At 34.8% G+C, this 19,484-nt stretch overlaps 2 protein-coding genes across 11 annotated transcripts in view; one reads left to right on the top strand and one right to left on the bottom strand.

The window, feature by feature from the left end:
* The window catches only part of WDR17 (WD repeat domain 17), a 58,738-nt gene extending 55,791 nt beyond the window's left edge, over nt 1-2,947 (top strand). For 5 of the 6 annotated variants that reach the window (XM_032110360.1, XM_032110357.1, XM_032110356.1 and 2 more), the window contains one exon: nt 487-2,947. In XM_032110360.1, coding sequence (XP_031966251.1) covers nt 487-606 — 120 coding nt within the window. In that variant the 3' untranslated portion in view covers nt 607-2,947. The remainder of the gene's footprint in view (nt 1-486) is intronic. The other variant, XM_032110359.1, reaches the window with a different exon arrangement.
* A 2,418-nt stretch (nt 2,948-5,365) lies between these two features.
* The window catches only part of ASB5 (ankyrin repeat and SOCS box containing 5), a 40,509-nt gene continuing 26,390 nt past the window's right edge, over nt 5,366-19,484 (bottom strand). For 3 of the 5 annotated variants that reach the window (XM_032110365.1, XM_032110363.1, XM_032110366.1), the window contains 7 exons: nt 16,384-16,451; nt 12,898-12,977; nt 11,661-11,768; nt 10,116-10,266; nt 9,848-9,982; nt 7,623-7,814; nt 5,366-6,273 (listed from right to left, as the gene is read on the bottom strand). In XM_032110365.1, coding sequence (XP_031966256.1) covers nt 6,146-6,273; nt 7,623-7,814; nt 9,848-9,982; nt 10,116-10,266; nt 11,661-11,768; nt 12,898-12,977; nt 16,384-16,441 — 852 coding nt within the window. In that variant the 5' untranslated portion in view covers nt 16,442-16,451 and the 3' untranslated portion in view covers nt 5,366-6,145. The remainder of the gene's footprint in view (nt 6,274-7,622; nt 7,815-9,847; nt 9,983-10,115; nt 10,267-11,660; nt 11,769-12,897; nt 12,978-16,383; nt 16,452-19,484) is intronic. The other 2 variants (XM_032110362.1, XM_032110364.1) reach the window with 1 other exon arrangement.

Genomic DNA, 19,484 nt, shown 5'->3' with positions numbered 1-19,484 from the left:
AGTGAATATTTCAAATTATTCTGTAGACTCCCTGTAGACTGTTTTCAAACAATTCATGGAGGCATTATATCAGGGGGTTTTTTGTGGATAGGAAAAAGCATAGATCAGCAGAGACAATGATGAAATACGGACATTATTCAGAAGAAAAATGTTTGTTACCTCAGTTTCTAATTCAGGCTAAATTTAACTCTGGAATAATTGACAAGCATATATAAAATAACAATAAAATACATCAAACTAAACATTTAAATATTTTGAAATGCTGTGTTGACAGATTTGGGAACATAAGTGCCCTCAATTCATAATGTGTAGCTGTTACCAGAGTTTTAAGTCAGGGGGTAAAATTTTTGCATGAACTTAGATGACAGGTCTGAACATGGTTTTTATGTTCTCCTCAGATGAAATGTGCTTTCTGTTGTGGTGGCCTTTATACAATACATGTGTAATTTCTTTTTCTTTCCCTTCCCAAACATTTTTGCTTTACAGGGTCCTGTGTTCTTTCTCGAAGATGGAAAATCTGCTATTTCACTGAATGATGCTTTGATGTGGGCCAAAGTGAATCCTTTTTCACCATTAGGAACAGGAATACGACTTAACCCATTTTGATGAGGTGTTTCCTCTGTACTTTATCGTGCTTAAAATAACACTCTGGGGGTTAATGCTGATTTAACCTTGATTGTCAAAGGACAGAAAGGTCGTAGTTGATTCCTCCTGAAGGTCAATTACTTGAACTTTGAAAATTGTAAAATGAGAACAAAAGGATTTCTATACAAATGTTTGTTGAGAATCCAAAGAAAAAAGTTATTTGATAATCCAAAGAAAAAGTCCTAATTTCATATATAGCCATGTCATTTTTTTAATAAGAATATTGTCATCAGACAATTATTTTTGTCACCTCTGTGTGAATAGATGCTTTGTAAAGTAAGCAACTATCTACACATTACCAAAATATTGATAACAAACTGTGAAACCCATAAACACACTTCCAAATATATAATATAATAATAGAATTACTTTATTGATAGCAACTATAACCTGTTTTTAGAATGACTGAAATATTGTGGCTGTTTCACACTGTCCCCCTTTTTAATTTGAACTAATTTTACACACAGGGTTCTACAGCAAAAGTAAAATTTAAAGAGTAGATGTTTTTTTCATCCACTTGCTATTGTGCTTTAACAGCAGTAGAAATAGAAGCTCACTTATGTTTTGTTTAGATTATCTATTTATTATCTATTTATTTAAATTATCTAGATTACAAAATTATATTTTCTAATAGGATCATCTTTGGCAACATTCCCCCTTATACTTTCACTGGAGGCTAAAACTCTTTATAAACTTTTTTTTTTTTTTTAAAGGCTTTGTAAGGAACAAATAGAAAATTTATTGAAATTATTTAACTATGCTATGCACATTTAAAATGCTTGTTTTCTTTTTACATTTTGTATTAGTTATAAACATGCATATAGTATGACAGACCAGCAGTAAATACTTGTGCATATATATTTTTATTTACTAAATCTACGCTCAAATGGAAAAATTGTTATGGCAATAGAATACTAAAAATATTTAAACTTTAAAGCTGTGTATAGTACAGAATTTAATTATTAGGCAAATATTATACTTATTATTCTTATTAATAATTCTTAGAATTGCTCACCTGTGGAAAAGATGCCTTGGTTACAGTACTCTTTATTAGCTTAATTGATGGCACATAAGCAGAAATCTGCTTTACCTGTTCTTACATTTTTTGCTGCTGCTTTAAAATAAATTTTAAAATTTATTTAAATTCCTGATAGTTACATGAAATGAGACTGCAATTAAAAATTGGCAGAATTATTTCTATAGCAACTGTTATAAAACTGGAATTAGTATCAGGTATCTATTTAGCAGATCTTATCAAACAATCCTCAATATAGAGGTAAGCTATGCCCTCATTTAACTATAGAAATAACAATGCCACCATGCTGGAAAGGTGGGATGGAGATTAGAAATTAAAAATCCCGGTTGTTGTTTTTTTCCTCCCTCTTCAAAATGGTAAAATTTCATTCTGGCAATGTTCTGGAGTATTATTGCAGGGTTTCTTGTGTAAGAATATATTGGGCAGAGAGAATGCTCAGCTGTTTTGCAACCTAAAACCCCATTTTTGTACGTACATGGGTGCTGGAACCTAATGTTTTACTTTCTGCAGATATTCTTTGAAAATGTTTTTCCTTTGTTTACTCCATGGAGCTTGCAGAAGAAGAATTCAGTTTCAGAAGTTAAAATTCATAGTTTTTGATCAGTCAGCATCTGATCTTGCTTTTGTCAAATGAAAGACCATCTGTCTTTTAGCACAGAAATCTTACAACCTGGTATATAAAATTGTTGATGCAGAGGTGGAGAGCAAAGGTAAGAACTGAACATGCACCCCCATGACTGATGATTGGGATCTAAAGCATTGACTCAACTGCCATTCTACTATATTTAAAATCTTTTGTTGTAGTGTAAGGATTTTTACTAATATTTCACAGTTAAAATATCTTACAATATGTAGTATAACTGCATCAATGTGTTGCACATAAATTGTGCCTTAACATGAAATCTTGGGCAAATGTACTCCCTCTTTAAATTATAGAGTGAGGTTTAAGAATTCTTTCATTACAAAAATACGAAAACAAAGTCAAAGGTGTTTTTTATATTGGGGATCCATCAGATAAAAATCATTGTGAATAACATGAGGTTGCATTTTCTTTAAAGTTTTGTACAGTGGTGAGTGAGGGGAATATGCAGAAAAGGTTGTCATTGTATCTGCTGTTACAGCTGTTGTTGCAACTGTCAACGGGTTCAAAAATTATTTTCAAAAATAATTTCAGATTGTTTGCTAATATGTAGCTTCATTGTCTAGTACAGCAAGTCAAATACAGATATCTCCCCCTTAATATTAAAGAATACTTTGTCTTCAAAAGACTGTTTGACTCCTCTGTAAAAGTCCTATTTCCATTTGAATGAAGAAACATATCAAGCTACACAGCTAGTGCTTTCCAGTTAAATTATTAAATTAAATCCAGTGAAAAGCTTTCCAGCTTTCACTATTAAATCTCAGTTAAGTTTAACATCACTTTATCCCTGCGAAACCAAATCAATTTTTCTGTGGAAATAATCTGTCCAACAGTATTGATATGTTTATAAGCTTCAGAGACAGCTTCACTGGCAGCTGCAGTCTGAGATAGGAGATCTGGCACTTTAAATCCATGTTGCTGGACTGTAATGATGCCCTGTTTGTTCCACCCTGCGCAGGGCTCCCGCCAGGCTGGGCCAGTGATGCTGTGCTGCCTGTGGCCGGAGCCGAGTGGCCCCGCAGCCCCAGGAGAAACACAAGGAGAACCTTGTATTCCACGTGCTTTCTCAGCCCTGTACCTCCTGTGGGTCTCTGGAACACTTTCAGCAAGCCTACAGGATTCCACTGCTGGATTTCTTTCCAGAATTGACATATTACACTACTTTTTTTTTTTTTTTTCTGAAAATGCCTTAGAAGACTTTTTAACAGGTATAAAAATTCATTTAATAAGAGCTTTATTGTAACAGTCTTTAAAATTGCTCTGATCTGGGTCAATGTTTGCTTCAGATCCTGTTCCTAATATTTTAATATATTACTTAACATTTATTTCATACTAAGAATTCAACCCACCAGAGCCACATTGGAATAGGGCCCTCACAGCATGAGAACAGTAACGAACCTGTTTCCTTTCATTTCTGGCTAAAAAAGGGATCATTTTTGGAAGGGATTTTACCAAGCACTAGCACCAGGTATTTCATTGCTCTGTGTTTTGGTATGTGGCAGTAGCGTGCTCTGACCTGCCAGAGACCTGTTCCAGTATGTAATCCTGCCAGGCCAGCCACATCCATTCCCTATTTTGTTTGTCCCTGTTACATAGTAACAGAAGCAATGCCCCATCCAACTTGGCTCAGCTTGCCAAAATTAACTCAATTTTCACATAATTATCTGTTAGGAAAAGACGGGAGTTTATTTTGAAGAGTGCCTCTTGCCTGAGATCAAAGTAATGGTATTACCACAACCCAGTTTTTTCTGACTAGTCTCCTATTCTGTATAATTACAGAAAAAATAGTACCAAATACCTGTAAACCACAAAGACGGTCTTGTTTGCTCTTTGGATGGTGGCAGGAATCAGGGGGAACAGTGGAAATAGATATTGCAAATGCCACAAGAGCATGAACACACCTATTTGCAATGAGATGGGTTGGACTCTGATGTGACTCTCAGCAAAACTTTTAACATTATCTAGTTGTGTTCCGAACAGGTGTTTTGCAGAATCTTTGCTTCAATCTGATATAGGTGTATGTAACGTGAGAGCTTTTTACCACTTTGTCTGAATCAAGCTTGAAAAGCGATGTGTACACCTGAAGTTACGGATCTAAATGAGCTCATTCTACATGGAGAAGTTCAACGGTGCCGTGGTTGGCTTGGCAGTTCAAAGTTGGCTTGTCTGTCAAAGTAATACACAGTAATGGTGTTGTACCTAAAAACACAAATTTCTACTTTCTGGATGAAAACCAAAACCAACAGACTCACTCCAGTACAGACTCAGGATATGATGGACTCCTAAGCCTCTCCTCATATTTGCATTTGAATTTCCTTTACAAGGACTCCAGAAAAGACCCCTAACTAGAGTTCTTGCAGGGAACAGAAACAAATTAAGGTTATTTAACATGGTGTCAAGACAGCTGCATTTTTTATTAGGTGCATATAATTTAGCAACTGAGTAAGTATTCCTCTTTGTGAAAGCTTCCTCTATAGTTAGTTCCTCACTTAGCATCTTTCCAGTAGGAACATAAATACTGAAAGGAGTCACTGAAAAGGAATGGAAGAGAGTGAATCACCAAGGGCAAATGGCAAGTTTTCAGGTGTCCCATGCTTTGGTTTGCAGAAATTGAGTATCAGTCACTGAGAAAATACTCTGTTCTCAAAGGAACAGATGAGAATGAGAAGAAGGAAAGGAGGAGCACTGCATTTTCATCTGTTCAGATCACAATCATCAAAATTCAAGGGCATGAGCAAAGCCTTAGGGTTTTCTACTATCTCTTGGGGCTGTCACCATTCTGTCTCTGGCTAGAGTTGAGCAACATAATTTCAACCTTTTCACAGAAATGCTTGCTAGAGTATTCTGAGATTTTTCAATAGGATTTTTGGAGCTGGGTAAATGTTGACAAAACAGGTAGTAAGAGAAGTAATGTCCTTTCGTGAGCTGTACCCATCCTGATAAAGAAAACTGACTTTTTTGAAAACCTTGTATTCACCTCCTAAACTTGAGCTTGAAGATTCAGTATCCGCATCTCCACAATATACCTTCAGAAACCTCCCAGATACTATACATTAAAATAATTATTTAATATGCTCATTAAACGCTTATGATACAGAACTGTTACGAAAAGAGAAGGGAAGTGCCCATATAATTCTGTTTTACAAGAGGAGATCAAAAGAATCTCTGCATTAAGATTTTTGAGAAATAAGTTACTAATTGTACCAATAAACAGATTTCTATAAAAAATTGAGGTTATATTCATATCAGTTTAATTACAATTCACAGCACAGGCAATGAGGAAGACTAAAGAAAGTTTCTCACTGTGATTAATGAGTTGTCTATATAAAAGAAAAAAAGAATTGACGTCTAATTGTTTTATTCTTATCAATGTATATAGTGCACCCATCACTAAGTATTTTTAGGTACATGAACAACAGAAATTTAAAAACATAAAATACTGACTCCAAGTGGAAAAACTTAAATACTAATAATGAAGAAACTCTTTGTGGTTCAGGTGTGTCAAACAGATTTTAAAAACATAAACACAATTAAAGTTAACAGCACTAAAGCTATTAAAGGTTAAGATAAAGTTATACAGTCATGTCCCAGAGTATCAGCACACTTATTCAATTCAGCTGGATTAGCACCTTGGCACTAGTTGCTGAATGGCTCCCAATTACTATTACATTACCAACACCAGGTGTCAAAGATACAATTTTTTTAAGCAATACGCAAAAGGCTTTTTTTTTTTCTGCCCAGCAGTTCTTTAGATAAAATGTACAATGAACAGAGAGAAGAAAAAGTACTCGCTATATTTAAGTTTCTAACGATTAATTACTATGTTATCTGTACTGTAAGAAATTCTTAAGTATTGTTGGCAACTGGAGTTGTGGAACAAGATGCAGTCTAGCTCTTCCTATGTAATTTCGGATACATAGTCGGCAGAGCTGACAAAGAGAGGATGGTGTGGCTGCAAACAATAAAGAAAGGAGTTTAATTGTACAACTATAAAAGCCAGCAATTTATTTTACAACAGTCTTGCACAATAATGGGATTTCTAAAGAAAACAAAAAAAAAATTCACATTTTGCAAATTTGGCCTTTTTCTTCATTCCCTTTCCTTCATTGCCTTTCTCCCCTCAAAGATAAAGACTGGGGCTGTTTAAACCTTAAAAATAGTTAGGGAAATACTAAAGAAAGCAAGACAAGGTCAGTTTTTTTAAATGAAAAAACAGCTCTCAGGAAATATCTGATGTCAATAACTTTAAAAACTGCAGACTTGTTGTTTTGGATTTTATTCACAGTACAGGTTACATACCTGCTACAGCACTACCAGCTGCACTACCAATGCATCACTGCAACAAGAATAAGCAGGCAAAATACCCCGAGATCCTGGACCATATTTAGTGGTCTTACTAGTTAATAATAATGTCTTCATCACTCTGCCCCCACTCCTTCAAAATGAACATTGCTATTTTCTCTGGACAATAAACCTATATCTGGTTCATGCCATGTAATTTTTTTCTTTGCTCTAACTTTTAAAAACATTACTAGTCTTGGTAAATTTGTGAAAACATACAGTTTTTAGAGGGGTTTTGTTAATAGCACTCAGACTACAGAGTGGTTTTTTGGAGGAAAACATGAATCAGTGTTACTTGTCAGTTCACCTCTAAAGAGATACCCATGGTTATTAAAATAGTTTCTTTCTCTTGTGGCTTATTTTTACATTATACATAGGTCAGTCTGAACAAATCCACTTCCCTTTGGAATATTCTCTCTCTCCAAAGAAGATAGACCTTTAAGAGGTTTGAGGGACTCTAGACTCTTTAGTCTCCTATTTCTCAGGTTTTCATAATTTTGTAAAGAAAATTTGGAAAATTAAACTTCTTACACTTTTTGCCCACAATCAAAATAATTTGCTTTATATGCACATAAAATATATATTTAAAAATATTATGACAGCTGACGAAAATGAAATATATTTTAACCTGAAACTTAAATACTCTGTTTCTTTTTAACAAGGTCTGTAAAAACCAATAAAAATGTAGCTTTAATATCTACTTCTGTAAACACCCAATAAACATATGACGATACTTTTTCAGCTTGTACAAATTCTGATGCTGCTTGATCAATGGGCTCTGGCCTGAGGCTAAACATTGCTGAGTATGTTTATAGTTAGAAAGGAAATTACCTGAATGCTCATGTATTCATTTCATAAAGCACCTTTTATATCATGGGTTGTTTGGGCTGTTAATAATATGTGGGTTTGGTTTTTTTAATAATACAAGTTGCGGTTTCAAATATAAACGTTTAAATTTACCTTCATGAAACAGCAGTAGTCTCTCCACTAAACTGCTTGGGGCAGCTAAATCAACAGGCCTCTCGAAATCTGAATTTTTGGCATTTATGTCTGCCCCAAATTCAAGGAGTAAGTTTACAATCTCTGTACTAGAATGCTGGGCAGCAGCGTGGAGTGGAGTTTGCAAATGCTTTCCTTTCTGCACATTGGCACCTGGTGGGTAGATGCACATAAAGAGATGTAAGAAGAGATTAATTAAATTTGCCATTGAGTAAGAAAGATGAGGCTACAAAACAAACAAAAACCACCACTGGCCTGGAATGCCACAGTGCATTTAGCCACTTTCTTAATTTAATTGCATAGAACTATAGTTAATCACATCAGTGTTTTGTATGTTTTTGGTTTTTTTTTTTTTAATCCTAGGTTTTTTTACCTAAATACAACCAGATAAAAATGTATCAGGTACCAACCAGGTAACATGAGCATCATTGTTGCCTAATCATTAAAAAGCACTTTTTGTACACATTTAAGAAAATTTTCACTACATAAAAAACATACTTTCCTTATTTAGGTCTTAAAAAAAAAAAATCACTAGACTGAAGTTTTGTACACATATTTTTGTGAGTACATCAACTCAAGAAGAAATCTTGGATGCTTTATAATTTTTTGAATGTCAGAACTAGCAAAGGGTTTGCAATAAACTCCCATCCCATCCAACCTTTATTTATTAACCTATAAATTAATTTTAATTTTAATTAAGGTGAGATACACAGTCAAGAAAGCTAACAGGAAACAAAAACCCCAAACCATTAATTCTCCCAATCCATGGGTTCTAATTGTTACACTTTTACATTAATAGGGAATTGTTAACGTATTTTAAATTTAAATGGACTAAATTAATTTGTAACAATTCATTCATATTCAAGAAAAATAAATCCATATGAGAGTTAAACTAAACTAGCTAGTATGGAAGAATTTCCCTTACAGGCAAGCTGTTGGTTCACCTAAAACCTAGCCTTCTTCAGACTTCTTACTGACCTTTTGTGGGACCAAAACACAGGTGATACAGTTGCCTTCTGTATCAACTTTACTCCCTGAATCAACACGTTTTGCATTTTAAATGCTCATTTGAGTAAAATAATTTAATAATGTCACAAATCTAGAAATTAGATCTGAAATCTGAATAATTCACTGTTCTTAATATTAACAATTTGAGCATGCTTCTGCAGTACCATTGTCTTGCTTATTTCATTGTCTATCTGCTTTTCAACTTCTAATACATTCTCACAAACTGATAAAATATGAAAAAATTTAGATTTACATAAGTAGTTACTTATATTCTCAATTTACATAGCCATTTCTACTTCAGGGCAGCAACCAATGTATGCCTTTCTGTTACTGTTTTTTCTGTATGGTAGCATTTGAATCCCAAAATATGCTAATTATACTTTTGCTGTTCTTAAACACAAAAAATCACGACATAGGATAATTAATCATCCAAGGAGATGGACTCAATGAGAAACACTTTAACTGCTTGTTTAAGTTCTAAATATAACATGCAATCAAGTAGAAAAACTATTCTGGTGCAATGATAGCAAGGCTGAATTATTCATATATAGATTTTAACTCCCTGTTCTGCAGGATGCAAAAGCCTGTATGTAGATGCCTGAAACACAGCAAATTGTCTTTGAGCTATGCCAGTTGTGTCCCTGGACTTGTGCTGAAACAGAGCGAGCCTTCAATATCTCTTACCCATTGATTAAATAAATAATCTGAAATTTAGGATCAGATGCCTTTTACCTCACCTCTTCCCTCTGCAACTCAGCCTCTATGTCTCATGAAAAGATCAATCAGAACTTGCTGAAAAATGAAAGCAATTGGGACTACATTGCTAAAATAGTTCAATTGAAATCTCAATGATTATTATGTAAAATTTCTCAAAACTAGTTTTTTACCCCTGTTCTTCCTACAGAAAATTAGTATCAATAAAGCTGCAGTATGTGCTGAAAATTTTGAACACACATTCTTACTAGTCTTGCTTCCTTTTTTCCTCATATGCTTACTAGAGCACCAAAAAATAAGATATACTAAGTTATTATAAGAAAACATGAATCAGCATAAAGTTTGAAGTAGAGCCCTGCAAGCAAGGGTTCCAGTTCAGTTGACTGAGCACAGCTGACTTCAAAGGTGAGTACAATATGTTTATTTTACAGACCAGCAATATATTTATTTAAATCATGACATACCTGCATAAAGAAGTTTTCGAATACAATGGATCTGCTGTGAAACACAAGCTACATACAGAGGTGTTCCTAAATGAGGAAGATCTTGGTCAACATCTATACCCCAGGATAGCAGTACCTCCAGACATTCACTGTGACCTGTCAGTACAAAGCATGACAGTTTGCTCGACTTCAGTATGCTGTCTCATGGACAAAACCACACACATTGCTTAACCCTGTTACTGAGACATTGCTCAACTGCTCCACGTTTATTCAGGAAGTAGTTTCTTACCTCTGCTGGCTGCTTCATGTGTTGGTGATGGCAGACAGGACTCCCACTGAGCTTTGGCACCATACTGTAACAGGAGCTCAGCACATGCTGCACTGCCCCTCGAACAGGCATTAAATAAAGGTGTCACTCCATCAATTGTTGTAGCATTTACCTAGGATATATAAAATCTATTTATGAACAGAATTGAAAGAAAGGTAGATTTCTAAACAGGAAATAGTTAGAAATTGCATAAAATACAAGAAGAAAAGTACTAGGTCAAATAACAACTGGCCAGTCCCTGTGCTACTGTCTTCCTCTTACCATGCTGCTCAGTTGAAATTAGTTTACTGTTTTTCTAGTTAAACTATGTTGGATAAATACACCTGGAATACTAAAGAGCATATATTGATGTCTGGGCAGTAAATAATTTTCAAAAGCCATTGCACTGAGCTTGTTTCACTGATACAGAAAATCTACACTTCACATAGTAAGGGGATAAAGGGATCTTCTCTCCACAGCTCTGGCAAGAATGCAAACTCCATATTAAATGTGAGCATTATTTGCCATTTTCTTTGATAGTTTTAGTCTCCAGGTTGAAGTGATATTTCACAGGATGGAGACAAAGCTAATAGCATAAGCCTACTGTTTTAATACCAACCTCATCACCTCACTCTTCAACTGAGTATTTCCAGTGTGAGAGAGTAAGGAGACAAAGTAGGCAACTTTGTGAGGGCTAATAATACTAAAGAAAGGAGCACAGGTATGAGGAGAGGGCTCCTTCCAGGACTCTGGCCTATCTTCTTTCATGCACCCCCAAACCTACCAAAACAATTAAAAATACTAAAAATAAATCAGGTGGGAAAATGAAATTTTTTCCTGTAGTTTTGTATCCTTAGAATCCTTGTGCTACCTAAAGTAGGGAGAAATTGGTTTTGGAAACATCTATGTATCTTTTCTCTTTCTCTGTAGTAACACAGACATTTTCTACATGCTTCTCAAACCTGAATTTTAAGAACAATAAATATTTCCATTACAAAGATCAGAGATCTGGGAAGCTATGGACTTGAATTCTGATGTCAACAGACATTGCAGTGAAAGTGATCCATAATGTCCCATTTTTGTTTTGGGATAAAAGGTAAGACAGTCTATGTCAGGAGTACAGAAAAGAGACAGTGCTTTAGTGCTTTTTTATACTTAGACCAAAGAATTTTAAGAGCACACAGGTACAGTGTGACAGCAGACATTTTGAAGATTAAAAGAACAGTCTCCTGAAAGCCACTCAAAGCCAGAGGAACCCAGTCAAGCGGAGGAATGGGTTTCATATTTTAGAAGAGAAATATCATAATGAATACTGCTAACAGATTCACCCCGACTCATTACTGTCTCTGTGACTGCCCATCACTTTCATTTGCCAGCATTCAGATGGCAGCTGTAATTACATGAGATGAACGCAGCCAATTGGGTAAGTAGAGACCAATTACATTAAAATCAAGGAATATATCCTTCTCAGTTAAGCCAAGGTTAGCATTGGACTTCATGTAAAAGAAAACAAAACCAAAGCCTTACATTTGCTCCTGCTTCAAGGAGGATTCTTGCACATCCTACATGATCTCCCAGGCAGGCTTCGTGAAGTGGAGTTACTTGGTCAATTGTTAGTGTGTCTACATTGTACCCCTAGAATAGATGTGAATGGCATTTAAAGATCATACAAAACCTATTAAAAGTCGTTTCCTCACACTACTGTTCAAATTAATACTTTACAGTGCTCTAAATAGGCTTAAAACTCAACTTGCAATAAGTAAATCCTCAGTGAGCATAGAAAGAATCTTTCATGAATCAGTGCGTAACAGAATAAAAGTTCTCAGCTCTTCTTTTTTTTTCTTTTTAAATCAGAAATAGGCATAAAATATAAAGGGTATAAAGAAGATGGGAACAGACTCTTTCGATGCACAGTGACAGGGCAAAAGGCAACAGACCCAAGTCAGAACATGGCTAATTCCAAGCAGCTATATGGAAAAAAATTTAACTGGGGGACAGTGAAACCCTGAAACAGATGAGGGAGAGGATGGTGCATCTCCACTCTTGGTGATGTTTAAAACCCCATGATGACCTGAGTCTAAATTCTCCTGTTATTTTATCATCCTCTAACTTAAGGACTGAAATATCCAAAGCTATGAATTTTAGCAAAGAAACCACTTATTGGATTGATAAAATCACCAAGCCCTTGAAATTTTTTCCAGTAGATGTAGTTTGATTCTTAAGAATGAACAATTTTATTTACTGGCTCTCATCAATTGTATTCTGTAGTATAATTTTTCAATATCGAAATAGCTAATGGATCAATACTGCAATATTAAAATTTAGCATTTACAGTATCTCCCTTTGCTATTAACAATTTTTTTTTTTAAATGACAACTATGCAGAACCCAGAATCTTTCAGTGATTCTTCCTGTTAACTAGTATCTTCCTGACTAGCTTTATTTACCCAAAGGCTTAAAGCAGTGAAACTATATTGATCTATACCTTGCAAGACCGGAAGACTGACATAAATTTAGACACAACTTCACAACTTTGATTGTTGGGTTGTTTGTTGTTCTTTTTTTTTTGGGGGGGGGGGGAGGAACATACAGAGAAAATATTTTAAATACTAGCTTATATATTATAATATGAAAAATTCCTAAATATGTATTGCTCTGAAAAATTCAAGTGAAAAAAGCAAAACAAAGCATACTAAATCTGTGTTAATAATCTATGCTGAGAAATTAAACAAAAATGAAAGCAATTGTAAGAACAGAGCCTTCACCTGTGACAATAAAGTCTTTAGAGAAAGAAGACGTCCTTGACTGGCCGCTTCATGCAGAGGTGAGCGATCTGCCCAAGAACCTATATAATAACAACAGTTATTGAATAAACCATATGAATTAGAAAGGCTTTAGAATGCACAGAGCAAAGCAGAAAATATGATGCACAGAATGAAGTCAATTGTCCTATGAAATTAATTTTTCCTCTTTAGAGACTGTACTTCAAATGATCAGTTTCTAAATAATAAAAAAGTCCTCTATAATGAACTGTAAACATCTCTAATAAATGATTATGTGTTCCACAGAACAAAATACTAAGATATTTATATCAGTAATCTGATTTAATAAATTCATTAATTACCATATTCCACTTCTATTTTTGCATTGCTCATTTTTAATACAAGTAATTAAACTTCATAGTTGGAATATAGGCATTATTTGAACTTAAACCAGATGCAAAGCTGACTGAAGAAGTCACAAAGAAGCTGGTGTATATGAAAATCAGTGTGGAAATCTTTATGTATGGTGAGATTAATTTGAAGCTACTACATAAGTGCAAGGAGAGAAATACAGTGAGAATCACAGTAAAAAAATTACTATAGTAGAAATAAGATATAAAGTTTAAGTTTTCATTCCATAAACTATTAGGCTTAAAAATAATTAGCTATGTTTACTGTAAAGGTTTGGTGTTTATTTTCATTTACTTATCACCCCCAAAAGAGAAAAGTGAAAGAAAGTAGTAACCCAACAACAACCCTGCCTTCACACACATCCCCACCCCATAACTTGCAACCCAGCTTCCAGAGACATCCTGAAGCTCTTGCTGAAGGACCTGCCCTTTCCACTAGAAGACTGGACACTGACAGGTCCCTTCTAGCCAGCCAAGGCTGCAGGCAGAGCTGATATTGATTTATTGGATGAATTTTGAAAATCCAGTTTTGAGAGGCTGTGCAAGGAAGAAACAACTTCAAAATGTATTATGAATTATCAGTATTTATTCCTCTAAGAACAAAATCACTGGAACTGTAAAATACTAATACAATCATTTGTGTGAGTTATATCAAGCTGCCCAAATTCCTGAAGAAACGTAGAGAGAATTAGCCTGGAATGATGAGTTGCTAACATTGGCAGATGACTCTTCCATGAGTGCAGGTTTGACTTTGTTATGGACAGGCACTGCCTACAGAGCCAGCCACTGCATTTACTGACAACGCGATGAATCTGAAATGAGAAGGTTGTTGCTCAATCACTGGCAATCATCAGCCTAAGCACTAAGATAACTGCACCCCAGAAATAGACCCTGTTTCTGCTTCCTATTGGACTCCTTCTGGCCAGAACTTTCTGTTTCAGAAAGTACACTTTTGTTTACTATAAACAGCCCCCTCATATCACATCAAGAATGATGAAAAGATTAAGGCTACTCAACCTGAAAAGAAATCAGGGCATAGTTAAAAACATATGAAATAGTGCACAATAGGAAAATGTAGATAAAACCTCCATTTTCCTACTGGTGTTACTGAACGAGACTAACACTTACACAGACATATGACTGCATCTTGGAGAACACAGTGCACTTTGTGACTCAGCATTACTGAATATTACTGAGATCAAAAACTTGGCAAAACAAAAGCAGAGATGATTAGTTTAATTATCATAAGACTACATAAAGCTGATCACAGAAGTTTAAAAATATGAGAGAAAGGCTTTATAAGCCTGATGTTAAAAAAGCAGTGAGATTTTTATTATGTCAGGGTATCCTGTATGTGTGGAGCTCCTCGTACTCTTTCATCTGTGGCAGTAGATGTGCTATTGGGAAGACCCAGCTTCCAATACTCTGTCAGAATTATTTGCACTAAGCTCTGGTCATCTGTGTGTGCCTGTACATACACATTATTCCCTGTACTTTTTACTTCAGGTTTATTTAATGTAATGTTTTGAAATTCTTACTGATAGTCAGAATAAAAAAAAAAAAAAAAAAAAAAAGCAAAAAAAACCCAAATCAAACCAAACAAAAAAACCCCAAACAAACCAAAACAATACCACCACCAGCAACAACCTAAAACAACAAAAAAACCCAAACAAAACAACAACAACAACAAAACCAAAAACAATAACAAAAAAACCTAAAACCAAACCAAACCAACCCAAAAAAACCCCACGAAGCCCACACCCACAACCAAAACCACCCCACACACAAACTGATTGGGATTTTAAGGGTTATTTTACATTAAAAAAACCAACTTGAGCTCAGAAACCTTCAAGTGACCCAATTTTGACAAATCATCAGTATTTGTCATCCCAATAAGCTCAGATAGATTTATTCTACTGTAATTTGGGTGTGTGTAATCATCATTTTACTTCTTCTGCAGTAGTATCTGAATGAGCACTCAAGTTGTTCTAATTCAAATTAACAAGATCCATTAAGTTCTCCTTCTAGCTGCTGCAAAAAATTCCTCAAATTTAAATCTGTATTTAGAGGTTGCTTTTGGTATTTTGTCACCCTGTCTCTATAGATGAGAACATCTCTCTCTTGACAGTTTATCCTACTCAATGGAAAGAAAAAAAAAGACACTTAACTGATTATATGGAAAAACATATAAAATTGTAAGAGTTATGAAGCTTTTATGCCCATTAAATACACTTACACTTCAGACATTTTTGTAGCCATGTATAAACAAAATAAAGATGCAGGTAGGATCTGAAAGCAACAATTTTTCACCTTTATTTCCTTCACCTCCTTCCATCTTGGATTGATCAGAAGAATGTCTATTAATTACTCCAGTGGCATTTGATACTCAAATGATGCCAGATCCTGTTGTAAGCTCTGGTTTGCACCTAGACGCACCTTATATCCCTATCTTCAGGCAAAGACATTCAGCAGCCAGCTGTTCCTGGTAAATCTATTAAATGCAAAATACCTGCATCATCTCTACTACTGACAAATCTAAAAGCAAAATGTTGCAGAACTATTTTGTGCTGACCAAGTTTGGAAAAAGAAAATTCACATTCCAACTGATTTCTTGATATACATAGTAATTCATTGTTAAATACCACAGGGACAAGAATATGCTCAACATAAATATGTATCATAAATACACATCAAAGATGTTCTTAAATTCTTTGCCTAGATTACTGCCTTCCGCTAATCTACAAATTACAATGTCTCTCACTTAGAAGACATTAACAAAAATATAAACAAGGACACTTTTTCACTCATTGTGTCTGTAGCAGCAGTATTAGCAAACACGGTCTATTCCAAAATTGATAATGCATTAATTCCCTACTGATGCTGAATGATGCTGAATACGAAGTATTTCTAACTATATATAGAAGCCACATGAGTTCCAAGTTCTCTGATGTACAGTTTACCAGAAGGGCAAACTATTACAAAGCATCATTGCTTTGTAAGCATTATCAAGAAAGAATCAATAGATTCACTGCATTAACAGGTGAAGTTAAAAAAAAAATTATGAATTATTATACAGTACCTAAATCTCCATCTCCCCATGGCACTTCCAGCCAACTGCAATTATAAATCCTACTCATTTCTTTCAATCTGGAAAATAAAAAAAAATTAAATAATAATAAAAAACCTCTGCTCTTGCTAGTTGGACCTGTTCTTAATACACTTCAGCTGTGTTTGGAAGGAGATCAGCAGCTCCCTGTAATACGAACTCTCAGCCTTCAGTAACACGGCTTTGAATATATGAGTGTGTACAAGTGGTCAGTTTCTTATGGTAAAGGACTGCTGCCCTTTTTGTCAGTTTTTCACATTTCTTTCTTTAACATAACAGCTTCTCAAAGGGCCAGCATCTGTGCACTGGCTTTCCAAGACAGATTAACTGGAATTTCAACACAAGAGAAACTCACAGTAAAATCAAGAGAACTTTGACATGAATAAACTGCAGGATAAGCTCCTCCTTTTTTAACCTCATGCAAAGAGATACAGTTTTTTATCCTCAAAAATAAGTATCAGTACATAGATTTTAAGGAGAGCACTGCCAAATATCCCTATATTATTTTACTACTTCCTCATAACACATCTAGAAAAGAAAAGCAAAGATATTCTGAATATATTTCAAATGTTGTTTGATCTATACCCTGAACTGTGTTTTTCTTTTAGTAGTTCACTATTCCTTCAATTATGTTCTAAAATATTCTTTGGTTGTTGAATTGGGGCATTGGTAGCTATTCTCAGCAGTGAAAATGTCCAAAAATAGGGAAGTGCAATTCTGACTTTGATTCATTTCTAAGTCATTAATGTTCTTTTCCTCACATTTCCCTACAGACCTCACTCCTTTGCTTCTACCTGCAATTATCTATAAGTCATTCCTGCAATTATAATCGTAGTAGCAAAATGCTAAGTAAAAATATTTTCACAACAGTCTTTACCTCCAGTCATGTCATTCCTTTCATATTTATTTTTAAAAATTTGTGAAGTCTCCAAAAAAAATCAAAAAAACCAACAAAACAACAACCCCCAACTCAGTATAAAAAGTACATTAAAAGTTAGATTTTCAACAGAAGGACTGTAATAAATGAAATTCTTCTCACTGACTTCATTGGGAGAGTATTCATACCAGAGCTCAGCACTTTAAAAAATTACTGCTCTACGGCTAGACAGATTGAGTCCCAGTCCTCAGAAGAAGCACTATCATCAAAGAAGAACTGAAAATAGAAGCCTGACACAGCTCATTACTGGGAGATGAGAAACACAGAGTATTTGGAAAGCATTGTAGCTAATATTTATTTCTGCAAAACCAACAAATGCTATGTATTAAGACCAGGACTGTTACGTTTTATTTCTTAAGATGCACTATGAGTGCTTCAGCTCCTGGCAACTGAAGCAACAGACAGGATCAATAACAAAAGAGAAAAACTCTGCAACATCAAAGTCCCAAGATCAACAGAATCACTTCACTCCCATTGTTGAAAGTGTCTGATATTTTGTATATCTAATTAGGTTCTAACATATTTTTACTGTGGCACTATAAAATTACTCATTTGTCTAAATCCCTTGTAGGATAAAGAAGCATGTCAACTACTTAATTGATATTTCATGATAAAAAATATTGAAAAAAATCTTCAATGAAGGATTTAAACATTTAGAAATACATCTGTGATGCTTAACTACCATGATTAGATATGACCAGAAAAACAGAAGCCACTTTTTTTTAATAAGTGAAGTTTCAACAGTCAACACTGAAGAACTTCAAGAGAATCAGAATTTAGGCTAGAAATTACTAAAATATGTCTGAAAGACAAGGTGTAGTTCAAGTGGCATTCACATATTTCATTTCAATATTTCAAACAATCTAAAAATTCTCTAACTATATAAGCATATAACTAAATATATATATATATTGTTTGTATGCATAAACATATATATATATGCATACGAACAATGAAAACTTGATTGGTTCAAACCAATATACTTTCCAATGTTTATCATAATGTAGCCTTTCACAATTTGGGGACTTCATTCCAAATGTAAATGCCAACAATTTTCTACTCCTAAAAATCAAACAAAACAAACCTAATTTCCCACACAGTTGTCTCTAATGCACCTGCACTACGTGACTAGACATTAGTTTTGCCATTCCAGTGTTGCATTCAGTGAATGAGTTAGTATCCTAAATTTTTTCTATCTCCATGTCTAGCAGGATCTCTTTAAGATGTCATCCAAACTATAAATTCACTGTAACATTGTTAATTTTCTACTGCCTTTTTCATGGTATTGTCCCAATAACAAAAGAATACTTCAGCTCCCCTGCTGAACCTATATCAGAACATCATCCATTCATACTATTTTATAACTAAGGAACTAAAAAACAGAGTTTTGATACTTGAATTATAAAATCATTCTAACAGCTGATCTTTTTTTTCTGACTACTTAAACATTAGAGTGTACACTAAAAGCACAGTTTAGTTATGGTTATGAGAGCTCTGAGCTTTTGAAATTTCAGCCTTAGATAATAATAACTATGATCAGCCAAGAAACTTTTATATTAGATGATTGATCTTAAAACACATAGGTGCCAAAGCAAAGACAAGAATGGAATTTACTTTTAGGGACATTAAAAAATTAACCCTTTTTCCCTACCATTCACTGCATGCCTTCTAACCTTTGCATCAAACAGAAAAACATAGGGTATGTTTTTCCTGGGTACAAACTTCATGCATTCTCAGAACATCATTCATCTTGCACAGCTAAGGAGGCTGGGGCTTTGTGGAAGAGCACAGCATGTGACTGTGCTGTTAAATACCGGGGTATAATGCACTGGATGCTCAAATCAGTGTGGCACAGATAACATTTTGAGTATTTGGCATTGCACTTTAGCATACTTCTCACACAGAAATATGAGCCACTGAACTCTATAAAAAAGCCTAGAATAACACAACAGCGATTTCCAAACACAGCTTGCCTTGCTTCCCAACAGAAGCCACATTCTGCTACGTGAAGATGATGGCAATGACAATGGTAGGAGCAGCAGCGGTCACTGCTGGCTCTGCACTGGGCCTCGCACGCGTGGGAAGGAGTGTGTCAGGCCCCTTCTCGTGTCACATGAAGCACAGCCACAGCTCCACA

The sequence above is a fragment of the Corvus moneduloides genome, chromosome 5, assembly GCF_009650955.1.
Source record: "Corvus moneduloides isolate bCorMon1 chromosome 5, bCorMon1.pri, whole genome shotgun sequence".
In the NCBI taxonomy this organism is placed as follows: Eukaryota; Metazoa; Chordata; class Aves; order Passeriformes; family Corvidae; genus Corvus; species Corvus moneduloides.
The sequence above is the reverse complement of the archived record's forward strand: the minus strand, read 5'-3'. Positions and strand labels throughout refer to the sequence as shown.